This window comes from Oncorhynchus masou, chromosome 3 (assembly GCF_036934945.1).
Source record: "Oncorhynchus masou masou isolate Uvic2021 chromosome 3, UVic_Omas_1.1, whole genome shotgun sequence".
In the NCBI taxonomy this organism is placed as follows: domain Eukaryota; kingdom Metazoa; phylum Chordata; class Actinopteri; order Salmoniformes; family Salmonidae; genus Oncorhynchus; species Oncorhynchus masou.
Genome location: NC_088214.1, coordinates 8225551 through 8237984, shown reverse-complemented (window position 1 = coordinate 8237984; position 12434 = coordinate 8225551). Strand labels below are relative to the sequence as shown.

The 12434-nt window shown below is 43.2% G+C and overlaps 1 protein-coding gene across 1 annotated transcript in view; it reads right to left on the bottom strand.

Annotated features, from left to right (window-relative positions):
• mfsd14a2 (major facilitator superfamily domain containing 14A2) overlaps positions 1 to 12434 on the bottom strand; it is a 62930-nt gene that overhangs the window by 44754 nt on the left and 5742 nt on the right. Inside the window, exons 3-7 of the mRNA XM_064930064.1 lie at positions 5647 to 5709; positions 5140 to 5267; positions 2588 to 2702; positions 1248 to 1466; positions 231 to 344 (exon numbers count right to left, since the gene is read on the bottom strand). Of these exons, the coding sequence (XP_064786136.1) occupies positions 231 to 344; positions 1248 to 1466; positions 2588 to 2702; positions 5140 to 5267; positions 5647 to 5709 (639 nt within the window). The remainder of the gene's footprint in view (positions 1 to 230; positions 345 to 1247; positions 1467 to 2587; positions 2703 to 5139; positions 5268 to 5646; positions 5710 to 12434) is intronic.

Genomic DNA, 12434 nt, shown 5'->3' with positions numbered 1-12434 from the left:
TTACTGCGGTCTTATTTTACAACTGCTCATTTTTCTATTATCTTTAGGGTATTTTTACTTACCTCCCAGGACTCCGTCTGTGTGGTACAGTTTGTTTTGTTTTCTGTGTAAACGTTTTTTCATTGCTCAGAAAACTTGGGGCCAAATAAAAATCACACGCGGGCCAAATTCGGCCTGCGGGCCGCCAGTTGGAGAACCCTGGAGGGGGTGAGTCTCGGCGTTGTCAGTACCTGTCTGAGATAGAGGAAGAAGCTGGAGTATTGTCCGGCCTCAGGCAGGTAAGACAGGAACACTGTGATGCAGATGAGAAGCACTGTGGAATCCTGGCCCACCTTCCGCAGAGACTGGAGATGGGACATAGAATAAATTAGATTCAGATACATTTTGTTGTTAAACACAGATCGTTTGTCCTGTTCCTTAGAGATAGAGGCTCCCCTCCAGCAGAATGGTATTCAGCAAAATGACATAATTCATAGTCACACCAATATTGTTTTGAATGGTCATTTTAGGCCTGATGCCCAACTGAGCAGTCTACTCAATGCATCCTCATTAGGTGCGGCTGACGATTCCTTCCAAAGTGCATTACCATGGCTTGAAAACACAATGACAATTCTAAAAAAACACAAATAATTAGTAGGTAAACCTTGAGATTGACTTTAGATGCAGTATAACGCTGGCTATTTTGCTTATATTGAGGAGAAATTTGAGATAGCTAACGTTAGTTCAAAATAGCTAGCAATGCTAACTTTGCTAGCTAATGACAACATTGCAGTGGTGTATTGTACCAAAGTAAAAGTACTACTTAAGTAGTTTTTGGGGGGGTATCTGTACTTTACTATTTATATTTGACAACTTTTACTGTACTACATTCCTAAAGATAATGTACTTTTTACTTCATACATTTTCCCTGACACCCAAAAGTACTTTGAATGCTTAGCAGGACAGGAAAAATGTCATCCCTACTGCCTCTGATCTGGCAGATTGACGAAACACAAATTCTTAGTTTGTAAATGACGTCTGAATTTTGAAGTGTGTCCCTGGTTGAACGTTGATAACTATGGCAATGACGTGATTCAAGTGACGGAGATGCAACCCATGAATAGTACTATAGTACTCACAGTGGAGGGGTCAGACTGCTCCCCGGAGGTAATATACTACAGTACTATAATATTTGACTATATAGTACAGTATAGTACTCACAGCAAAGGGGTCAGCATACTACAGTACTATAATAGCATAGTACTCACAGCGAAGGGGTCAGCCTGCTCCCAGGAGATGGGTGCTCCCCAGGACGCTGGTCTCATCTTCTCTGGCAACGACTCGGGGACGACCACCAGGATGAAAATGATGTCCAGTAGGGCGATGGCCGTAGCCAGGATAACTACCAGGGTGTCACCGTACGTCTCCGACAGGTACGCTCCAATGGCCGGGCTCGTCACTAGGCTGGCTGCAAAGGTAGCGGACACCTGAGGGGGGGGGCAGTGGATAAAGGAGACAGAGGGGAGAGAATGTTAGAGGGGAGGACAGGAGAATCAGTGTCATTCTAAAGGCAGGAGTATTTTTATATATATATATATATATATATATAAAATGACACCGATTCTCCTGTCCTCCCCCCTAAAATAACATACAATTGATCAGAAATACAGGGTAGACATGGTTAATGTTGCAAATGACATTGTAGCTGGAAACGGCTGATTTTTAATGGAATATCTACTTAGGTGTACAGAGGCCCATTATCAGCAACCATCACGCCTGTGTTCCAATGGCACATCGTGTTAGCTAATCCAAGTTTCTCATTTAAAAAGGCTAATTGATCATTAGAAAACCCTTTTGCAATTATGTTAGCACAGCTGAAAACTGTTGTGCTAATTAAAGAAGCAATAAAAAAATAAAACTGGCCTTCTTTAGACTAGTTGGGGCGGCAGGGTAGCCTAGTGGTTAGAGCGTTGGACTAGTAACCGAAAGGTTGGCAAGTTCGAATCCCCGAGCTGACAAGGTACAAATCTGTCGTTCTGCCCCTGAACAGGCAGTTAACCCACTGTTCCTAGGCCGTCATTGAAAATAAGAATTTGTTCTTAACTGACTTGCCTAGTTAAATAAAAGGTCAAATAAAAATGTGGTATTGTGTGTAGATTGCCAAGAAACTGAACATCTCGTACAACGCTGTGTACTACTCCCTTCACAGAACAGAGCAAACTGGCTCTAACCAGAATAGAAAGAGGAGTGGGAGGCCCCGGTGCACAACTGAGCAAGAGGACAAGTACATTAGAGTGTCTAGTTTGAGAAACGGACGCCTCACAAGTCCTCAACTGGCAGCTTCATTAAATAGTACCCACAAAACACCCGTCTTAATGTCAACAGTGAAGAGGTGACTCTGGGATGCTGAGGCAGAGTTCCTCTGTCCAGTGTCTGTGTTCCTTTTGCCATCTTAATCTTTTATTTTTTATTGGCCAGTCTGAGATATGGCTTTTTCTTTGCAACTCTGCCTAGAAGGCCAGCATCCCAGAGTCGCATATTAACAAAACAGCTAAAATAACACTGATAGGATGCCCATCTTGGTTGTTATTTAGTTTCCCCTCCTCACCAAACCGTAGGCTGTGCTCCTCTCGTGTTCTGCCGTGATGTCCGCCACGTACGCAAAGATCACAGAGAAGGTGACGGCAAACACACCAGACATGGAAATGACTGCAAAGTACCACCTGAAGAGAGGACGGGAAGGAGGGAGGAGAAGAGATGAGTCAAGGTGATATGTATGTTAGCAAGTCTGTATAGCTCTATTGCGACTGTGGATACCACCACAGTGGAGGTCCTGTTGAACCACAGGGAAACGACCGATACGGGGAAAGCGATACGGGGGCAAGTTGCTTAATCTACTCTTGAACTTAAAGCTGCAATATGTAACTTTTTGGACGACCCAATGCACATAGAAGTGTGTGTTATAGATCTGTCAGTCACATTGAAAGCAAGTCTAAGAAGTGGTAGATCTGTTCTATGTGCTCTGTTTCTATGCTTCCCGTTCGTGCGTCTTTTACTTTCGGTTTTGTACACCAGCTTCAAACAGCTGAAAATACAATTGTTTTGGTTGTGAAAATATATTTCACAGCGGTTTTGGACAGTACAATGATTCTCTACACCAGGGGTACTCAACTCTTACCCTACCAGGTCCGGAGGCTGATGGTTTTCTGTTCTACCTGATAATTCATTGCACACTCACCTGGTGTCCCAGGTCCAAATCAGTCCGTAATTAGAGGGAAACAGTGAACAAAAATGCAGTGGAACTGGCTTCGATGTCCTGGGTGGAGTTTGAAGGCCCTAAACTACAGTGCCTTGCGAAAGTATTCGGCCCCCTTGAACTTTGCGACCTTTTGCCACATTTCAGGCTTCAAACATAAAGATATAAAACTGTATTTTTTTGTGAAGAATCAACAACAAGTGGGACACAATCATGAAGTGGAACGACATTTATTGGATAAAACTTTAACAAATCAAAAACTGAAAAATTGGGCGTGCAAAAATTATTCAGCCCCCTTAAGTTAATACTTTGTTGCGCCACCTTTTGCTGCGATTACAGCTGTAAGTCGCTTGGGGTATGTCTCTATCAGTTTTGCACATCGAGAGACTGACATTTTTCCCCATTTCTCCTTGCAAAACAGCTCAATCTCTGAGGTTGGATGGAGAACATTTGTGAACAGCAGTTTTCAGTTCTTTCCACAGATTCTCGATTGGATTCAGGTCTGGACTTTGACTTGGCCATTCTAACACCTGGATATGCTTATTTTTGAACCATTCCATTGTAGATTTTGCTTTATGTTTTGGATCATTGTCTTGTTGGAAGACAAATCTCCGTCCCAGTCTCAGGTCTTTTGCAGACTCCATCAGGTTTTCTTCCAGAATGGTCCTGTATTTGGCTCCATCCATATTCCCATCAATTTTAACCATCTTCCCCTGTCCCTGCTGAAGAAAAGCAGGACCAAACCATGATGCTGCCACCACCATGTTTGACAGTGGGTATGGTGTGTTCAGGGTGATGAGCTGTGTTGCTTTTACGCCAAACATAACGTTTTGCATTGTTGCCAAAAAGTTCCATTTTGGTATCATCTGACCAGAGCACCTTCTTCCACATGTTTGGTGTGTCTCCCAGGTGGCTTGTGGCAAACTTTAAACGACACGTTTTATGAATATCTTTAAGAAATGGCTTTCTTCTTGCCACTCTTCCATAAAGGCCAGATTTGTGCAATATACGACTGATTGTTGTCCTATGGACAGAGTCTCCCACCTCAGCTGTAGATCTCTGCAGTTCATCCAGAGTGATCATGGGACTCTTGGCTGCATCTCTGATCAGTCTTCTCCTTGTATGAGCTGAAAGTTTAGAGGGACGGCCAGGTCTTGGTAGATTTGCAGTGGTCTGATACTCCTTCCATTTCAATATTGTCGCTTGCACAGTGCTCCTTGGGATGTTTAAAGCTTGGGAAATCTTTTGTATCCAAATCCGGCTTTAAACTTCTTCACAACAGTATCTCGGACCTGCCTGGTGTGTTCCTTGTTCTTCATGATGCTCTCTGCGCTTTTAACGGACCTCTGAGACTATCACAGTGCAGGTGCATTTATACGGAGACTTGATTACACACAGGTGGATTGTATTTATCATCATTAGTCATTTAGGTCAACACTGGATCATTCAGAGATCCTCACTGAACTTCTGGAGAGAGTTTGCTGCACTAAAAGTAAAGGGGCTGAATAATTTTGCACGCCCAAATTTTTCAGTTTTTGATTTGTTAAAAAAGTTTGAAATATCCAATAAGTGTCGTTCCACTTCATGATTGTCCCACTTGTTGTTGATTCTTCACAAAAAATACAGTTTTATATCTTTATGTTTGAAGCCTGAAATGTGGCAAAAGGTCGCCGAATACTTTTCGCAAGGCACTGTATATACACTTCCTTGTTTTTTGTCACAAACTGAAATTAGAACTATTAGAATTGTTGCAACCAGGAAATGGCGGGGCAATGTCTTCACAGTGCGTCTTTAAAACACCTTCACAGACTTGAAGTTGACCATGCTTTTTTATGCTATTAATTTGTCTCTGCACCATCACAGCCCATAGAGATGTATTAGTGATGTAGTGTGTGTGTTCTCACCATGGGCTGATCTTCATGAGGGGGATGGGGGCACAGGTGAAGAAGACTGTTAGCAGCAGGAAGGACTTCCTACCCCATACATCTGACAGCGCACCAATCAGAGGAGCACTCAGGAATGACAAAATACCCTAGGGGAGGGAGAGAAATGAGGAGACCTTGGTGATCTGTGCACTGAAATAATGAGTAACTAACATGGGACAATCCTTCACACGTACTGTTTGTGGCTCTAGTCCAGTAGTCCATGCTTTCCCATGATACAACCTACTATACTAGGCATACACACTCCCGCCTTCCAACATCTACACACACCCCCAACTTGAGGTTAACATCTACACAGACAACCTGAGGTGCACGTCACTGAAACGCTCCACTACAGTCAACAAGAGATTAACAGCATCTACACACCCAACTACATAAACATGGACCATGGTGAGTTTACCTAAAGAGTGTCCTAGCTACAGGCTAGACTCCAACAAGCTAGGCCGCTGTAAACTGTCGCTATCTTACCTTGACACCGTGAATAAGCCCATTCATCAGGAATGTGTGTTGAGGGAATGTTTGATGTAAGACCTGGGGAAACAAACACAGATAACACCTCAACTGTTGTGTCCATACAGTAGCCTACAGTAAGGTAACACTGTACTGTGTGGGTTAACACTCTTGCATTCACAATATCGACTTCAATATTTAAAAAAAAAAGAAAGAGACAAAACAAAAATAACTTGTGTCTATTAGTACAGTGTAACAGACGTATGACCTAAGGTGACTGGTCTTCACTAGAGAACCCCTCCCCCCAAAAAAACAATGCATTTGACGTCAGCCATGTGATCAGCTGATGGTTACCTTGAAGAAAAATGTACTCTACTACAACTGTGATCAAATGGCCAGGTGAGCCAACCACATAAGACGAATGCACAAACTGTAAATCGCTATGGATAAAGACTCTGCTCAATGACAACCATTTAAACATGTTCACTTAGGTCGATAGTTAGTCAGACTACAGCACAGGAAAACACCCATTACACAATATCCACTTCATTATTTGATCATGACCTTTCTGCGTCTTGGATACTGAGAGAACAAATACAATGAGTTAGGTCACAGAAACTAAAAGCAGAGGTGGAAAGGTCGAAGCACACTGTGTAAAGTTAGGTATCTTTTAAAGTAAACCGTTTTGTTTCATTGTTAACCGAAGGAAGGTCACTGAAACACACTCAGGCAAAATCAGACACATTGTGCATTTGAGGGAAATGATAGAGGTCAGAAGTCAGGCATGGCAGTCCAAATACTAAATGCTAAGTCAATGCCATGCCGTTTTAAAAAGTCAATAGTATTTGAGATGTACTTCTTGCCTGCTTCACAGCGGTAGATTAATGTACATTGGTAGTTAAATGAGCTGGGAACATTGATGCCAATCTCTAGTCTCCCCAGTGCCCTCTGATTAACCCAAAATTCAAAAAATGTTGACCTCTCTGAAATGTCGTCAGGACAACAGTCAAGATAAGCACCAGTTACACTCCACTCCAGACATGTTTATTTTTATTTAATTAAATATATTTATTTTACCTTTATTTAACTAGGCAAGTCAGTTAAGAACAAATTCTTATTTTCAATGACGGCCTAGGAACAGTGGGTTAACTGACATGTTCAGGGGCAGAACGACAGATTTGTACCTTGTCAGCTCGGGATTCGACCTAGCAACCTTTGTTACTAGTCCAACGCTCTAACCACTAGGCTACCTGCCGCCCCAGACTGAGCAGACTAAAGGTCGAAAACACTCCAAAAATGAGGAGGTTCCACTGAACTTGTCCAATAACAAAAACACTTGTTTTCACATTATGTTGCAAAACGCTTTGCTACCTTGTGCCGTAATGAACATGTGTGCATGTCAATATTGTAGCTCAAAGATCATTTGTGGTTAGTAACTGGAGCCATAGTAAACATGTCAGTGCCATTGCAAGGCAGCGTATGAAAATAACAATCTCCTGGACGTCAACACAAACAATGTATTTTCAAATTCACTATTATATAAACACAATGTGTAATAAGGGTTGGCCCCTTGTTTCATGAGTTGAAATAAAAGATGGCAGAAATGTTCCAATCTCACACAAAAAAAAGAAAGTTATTTCTCAAAAATGTGTGCACACATTTGTTTACATCCCTATTCGTGAGCATTTTTCCTTTGCCAAAATAATCCATCCACCTGACAGGTGTGGCATAGCAAGAAGCTGATCAAAAAAAAAGCATGAACATTACACACATGCACTTTGTGCTGGGGACAATAAAGGCCACTAAAAATGGACAGTTTTATCACAACACACAATGCCCCAGACATCTGCAGGAATGTCCACCAGAGCTGTTGCCAAAGAATTAAATATGTTGATTTCTGAGAATTTAGCAGTATGTTCACCTGTCCTCACAACCACAGACCACGTGTAACCACACCAGCCCAGGACGTCCACACCAGGGTCTTGACCTGACTGCAGTACGGTGTAGACTTCAGTAGGCAAATGCTCACCTTTGATGGCCACTGACACGCTGGAGAAGTGTGCTCTTTGGAGGATTAATCCCGGTGTCAACTGTACCGGGCAGATTGCGTCGTGTGGGCGAGCGGTTTGCTGATGTCAACGTTGTAAACAGAGTGCCTCATTGTGGCGGTGGGGTTATGGTATGGGCAGGCATAAGCTACAGATGAACACAATCGCATTTTATCTATAGCAATTTGAATGCACAGAGATATCGGGATGACATCCTGAGGACCATTGTCGTGTCAATTATCCACCGCCATCACCTCATTTTTTTAAATGACAATGCATGGCAGCGTAGCCTAGTGGTTAGAGCGTTGGACTAGTAACCGGAAAGTTGCAAGTTTAAACCCTCGAGCTGACAAGGTACAAATCTGTCGTTCTGCCCCTGAACAGGCAGTTAGGCCATCATTGAAAATAAGAATTTGTTCTTAACTGACTTGCCTGGTTAAATAAAGGAAAAAAATATATATAATAAATAAATAAAAAATGTCGCAAGGATCGGTACACAATTCCTGGAAGTTGAAAATGTCCCATTTCTTCCATGGCCTGCATGCTCAGACAAGTCACCCATTGAGCACGTTTGGGGGGTTCTGGATCGATTAGTATGACAGCGTGTTCCAGTTCCCAACAATATCCAGCAACTTTGCACAGCCATTGATGAGTGGGACAACATTCCAAAGGCCACAATCAACTCTATGCAACGGAGATGTGTCATGCTGCGTGAGACATATGGTGTTTAAGGTGTTTGTGACCAACTGATGCATACCTGTATTCCCAGTCATGGGAAATCCATAGATGAAATTATTTGAATTGACTGATTTCTTTATATTAACTATAATTCAAAATATTGTTACATGTTAGGTTTATATTTTTGAACATTGTATATAGTTTGTCTGATATGATTAGTTCTTTCAGTAGTTCTTCCATTGAGGGGAGTCACGTTTACATCTAGGCCCCGTCCCAAATAGCACCCTATTGTGAGAGAAAAATGACATATAGACAATAATGTGTTTAACTAGCGATAGTTTAGGAGTAGAACAATCCCGTGTCTCAAAACCCTCCGTGCATCTGGGAGACTAATCCAGGGTGGGGTTAAGGCAACAACCCACATGAAGATAATGACAGGATGAACCCAGAGTGGCTTATGATGCTCCTTGGTGTGCATGGGAGGGATTGAACCAACCATGACTGAGTATTGTTAGCATCAGCTATATATAGTACTCTGCATTTGTGTAAAGTTACTCGGTCCAACACTCAAGGGTCGACCAGCCTCATTATTCAAATAAATAAGGATGATTGTTTGAAGATATGACAATGTCTCTCACTTGATTAGAATATTTCACAACACTATATAGTGCACTACTTTTGACCAGAGCCCTATTGGCCCTTTTCAAAGGTAGTGCACTATATAGGGAATAGGGTGCCATTTGGGACTCAGACCTATAACAACAACCTTGCACTGAACTTCTCTCTCCCTCGCTTTCTGATAAGCCCTTTCAAAAGTGAAAGGGACCCCCGTTCAAATAACACACGGTTTGATGTCCCTTTACATATTCAGTCCATTAGTTCCTACCAACACAGAGCCTCTCATCCACACAACAGGCTGCGTCATCAGGCTCGCTCAACATTTAAAATTATCAATTCAATTATTCATAGCCGTTATAGTGCAGCTGTTTGTGGGGAAATGTCACTCTCTGGTTGTGCTTAGGAAAGAATTAGGAATGGGTGGGAGGTACGAATGCAACATAAAACAGTCATTATGAATGATTTATGCAATCCGGTCCTTTTGGGGGACGAGGGTCCTTATCATTTTGGTCATTTAGCAGACATTCATATCTAGTGTGACTTATAATGAGCTTGTTGTGCTCAGTGTTGGTGGGGTGCAATGGGGCTGGCTCAGTGGTGGCTTAGACACCTATAGAGATCTGAGATATTGATGAGAAACATTGTAATATTAGTGGTTTTCCTGGATCAAAATGGGGCTTAGGTGGTGGGCGTGGCGGGGGTATGGCCATGAGGGTGGCCAGTGGTGCGGTCGCCCGACTTGACATTTTAGTTGGCCGCAGTGACAATTTAGCAGTTTTAAAGCTAATTTCTTGCTATTCTACACATCTTTCCATGAGGCTGAAATAACATGAGCAGTTTTAAAGCAAATGTCCAGCAATTCTACACATCTTTCCATCGCTTATGCTATTTGAGTGACACAAACGTTATAACGAAATCAAATCCTCAACACCGGGGCCCCACAAGGGTGCGTTCTGAGCCCTCTCCTGTACTCCCTGTTCACCCACGACTGCGTGGACATGCACGCCTCCAACTGAATCAAGTTTGCAGACGACACTACAGTGGTAGGCTTGATTACCAACAACGACGAGACGGCCTACAGGGAGGTGGTGAGGGCCCTCAGAGTGTGGTGTCAGGAAAATAACCTCACACTCAACGTCAACAAAACTAAGGAGATGATTGTGGACTTCAGGAAACAGCAGAGGGAGCATCACCCTATCCACATCGACGGGACAGTAGTAGGTTTTAAATTCCTTGGCGTACACATCACGGACAAACTGAATTGGTCCACCCACACAGACAGCGTGGTGAAGAAGGCACAGCAGTGCCTCTTCAACCTCAGGAGGCTGAAGAAATTTGGCTTATCACCAAAAGCACTCACAAACTCTTACAGATGCACAATCGAGAGCATCCTGTCGGGCTGTATCACCGCCTGGTACGGCAACTGCTCCACCCACAACCGTAAGGCTCTCCAGAGGGTAGTGAGGTCTGCACAACGCATCACCGGGGGCAAACTACCTGCCCTCCAGGACACCTACACCACCCGATGTCACAGGAAGGCCATAAAGGACAACAACCACCCGAGCCACTGCCTGTTCACCCCGCTATCATCCAGAAGGCAAGGTCAGTACAGGTGCTTCAAAGCTGGGACCGAGAGACTGGAAAAACAGCTTCTAGCTCAAGGCCATCAGACAGTTAAACAGCCACAACTAACATTGAGTGGCTGCTGCCAACATACTGACTCAACTCCAGCCACTTTAATAATGGAAAAATTCATGTAAAAATATATCACTTGCCACTTTAAACAATGCCACTTAATATGTTTACATACCCTACATTACTCATATGTATATACTGTACTCTATACCATCTACTGCATCTTGCCTATGCCGTTCTGTACCATCACGCATTCATATATCTTTATGGACATATTCTTCATCCCTTTACACTTGTGTGTATAAGATAGTTGTGAAATTGTTAGGTTAGATTACTAGTTGGTTATTACTGCATTGTCGGAACTAGAAGCACAAACATTTCACTACACTCGCATTAACATCTGCTAACCGTGTGTATGTGACCATTAACATCTGCTAACCGTGTGTATGTGACCATTAACATCTGCTAACCGTGTGTATGTGACAAATAAAATTTGATTTGAAATGGGGCCATGGCCAAAATACTTTTGAATGAATCATTTGGGGAATTTTAGATTCTCCGACTGTCAAGCTTTTATTTTGGTGATTGTTAGGTCTTAAAGAATATCTAATTGAAATATATATTTATATCCATTATCTCCTCTACATATTTTATATCTGGTTTAAGTTGGGGGGGCATAGGCGGCCCGAAACACTTAGGCGGCACGCCAAATGATTTTCTGCATAGAAAAGTCCCTGAATGTAATGCTCTGCGTTAGGTGGTTCATCATGATCAATCACACCTTATAGTTACGCTTTAACAAGGACCTCGAGTTAGATGCAGTTTCTTCTCCCAGACAGGTGATGTGGTCAGGACAAACTCCGGGCACGAGGCGTACTGCATGCTTTGGCCTCCGGTGTGATGGCCATTTGGGCTCGCGTGGGCATGTGTCGTTGAAGCTTGGTTTTGCATTCAGTAGCAAAATGGGTTGTAGATTACTGTGATCAATGAGCATGCATCGTATAGCCCAGCTGTATGTATCCCTAAGTAACCACTAACCGTGGGTTTAATAGTTGAGAGGAGCAGTTGGACCAGGTGTGAGTCACACCTGAGACCAGGTGGTGGTTTACTCATGTGTTGTTTAATAGTTGAGAGGAGCAGTTGGACCAGGTGTGAGTCACACCTGAGACCAGGTGGTTGTTTACTCATGTGTTGTTTAATAGTTGAGAGGAGCAGTTGGACCAGGTGTGAGTCACACCTGAGACCAGGTGGTTGTTTACTCATGTGTTGTTTAATAGTTGAGAGGAGCAGTTGGACCAGGTGTGAGTCACACCTGAGACCAGGTGGTGGTTTACTCATGTGTTGTTTAATAGTTGAGAGGAGCAGTTGGACCAGGTGTGAGTCACACCTGAGACCAGGTGGTGGTTTACTCATGTGTTGTTTAATAGTTGAGAGGAGCAGTTGGACCAGGTGTGAGTCACACCTGAGACCAGGTGGTGGTTTACTCATGTGTTGTTTAATAGTTGAGAGGAGCAGTTGGACCAGGTGTGAGTCACACCTGAGACCAGGTGGTGGTTTACTCATGTGTTAATGACCGAGAAGCTGGTTTGGAGGATATATTGGCATGAGTGTTGTTAGGCCCAAGGCTTTAGCCGGTGGTAAATTTGTGCAACAGACACAGGCGTTGCGTTCCTGTTCCCTACCGCACGTAGAACAAGGCGTTGCTTTCCTGTTCCCTACCGTACGTAGAACAACGTAAGCTAGAGAACAGGTGGTGGTTTGGACTACCGTGAGCATGGGTTGTATCACTACTGTATGTAATGTAGTCCTAGCTCCATAGTTAAGGGG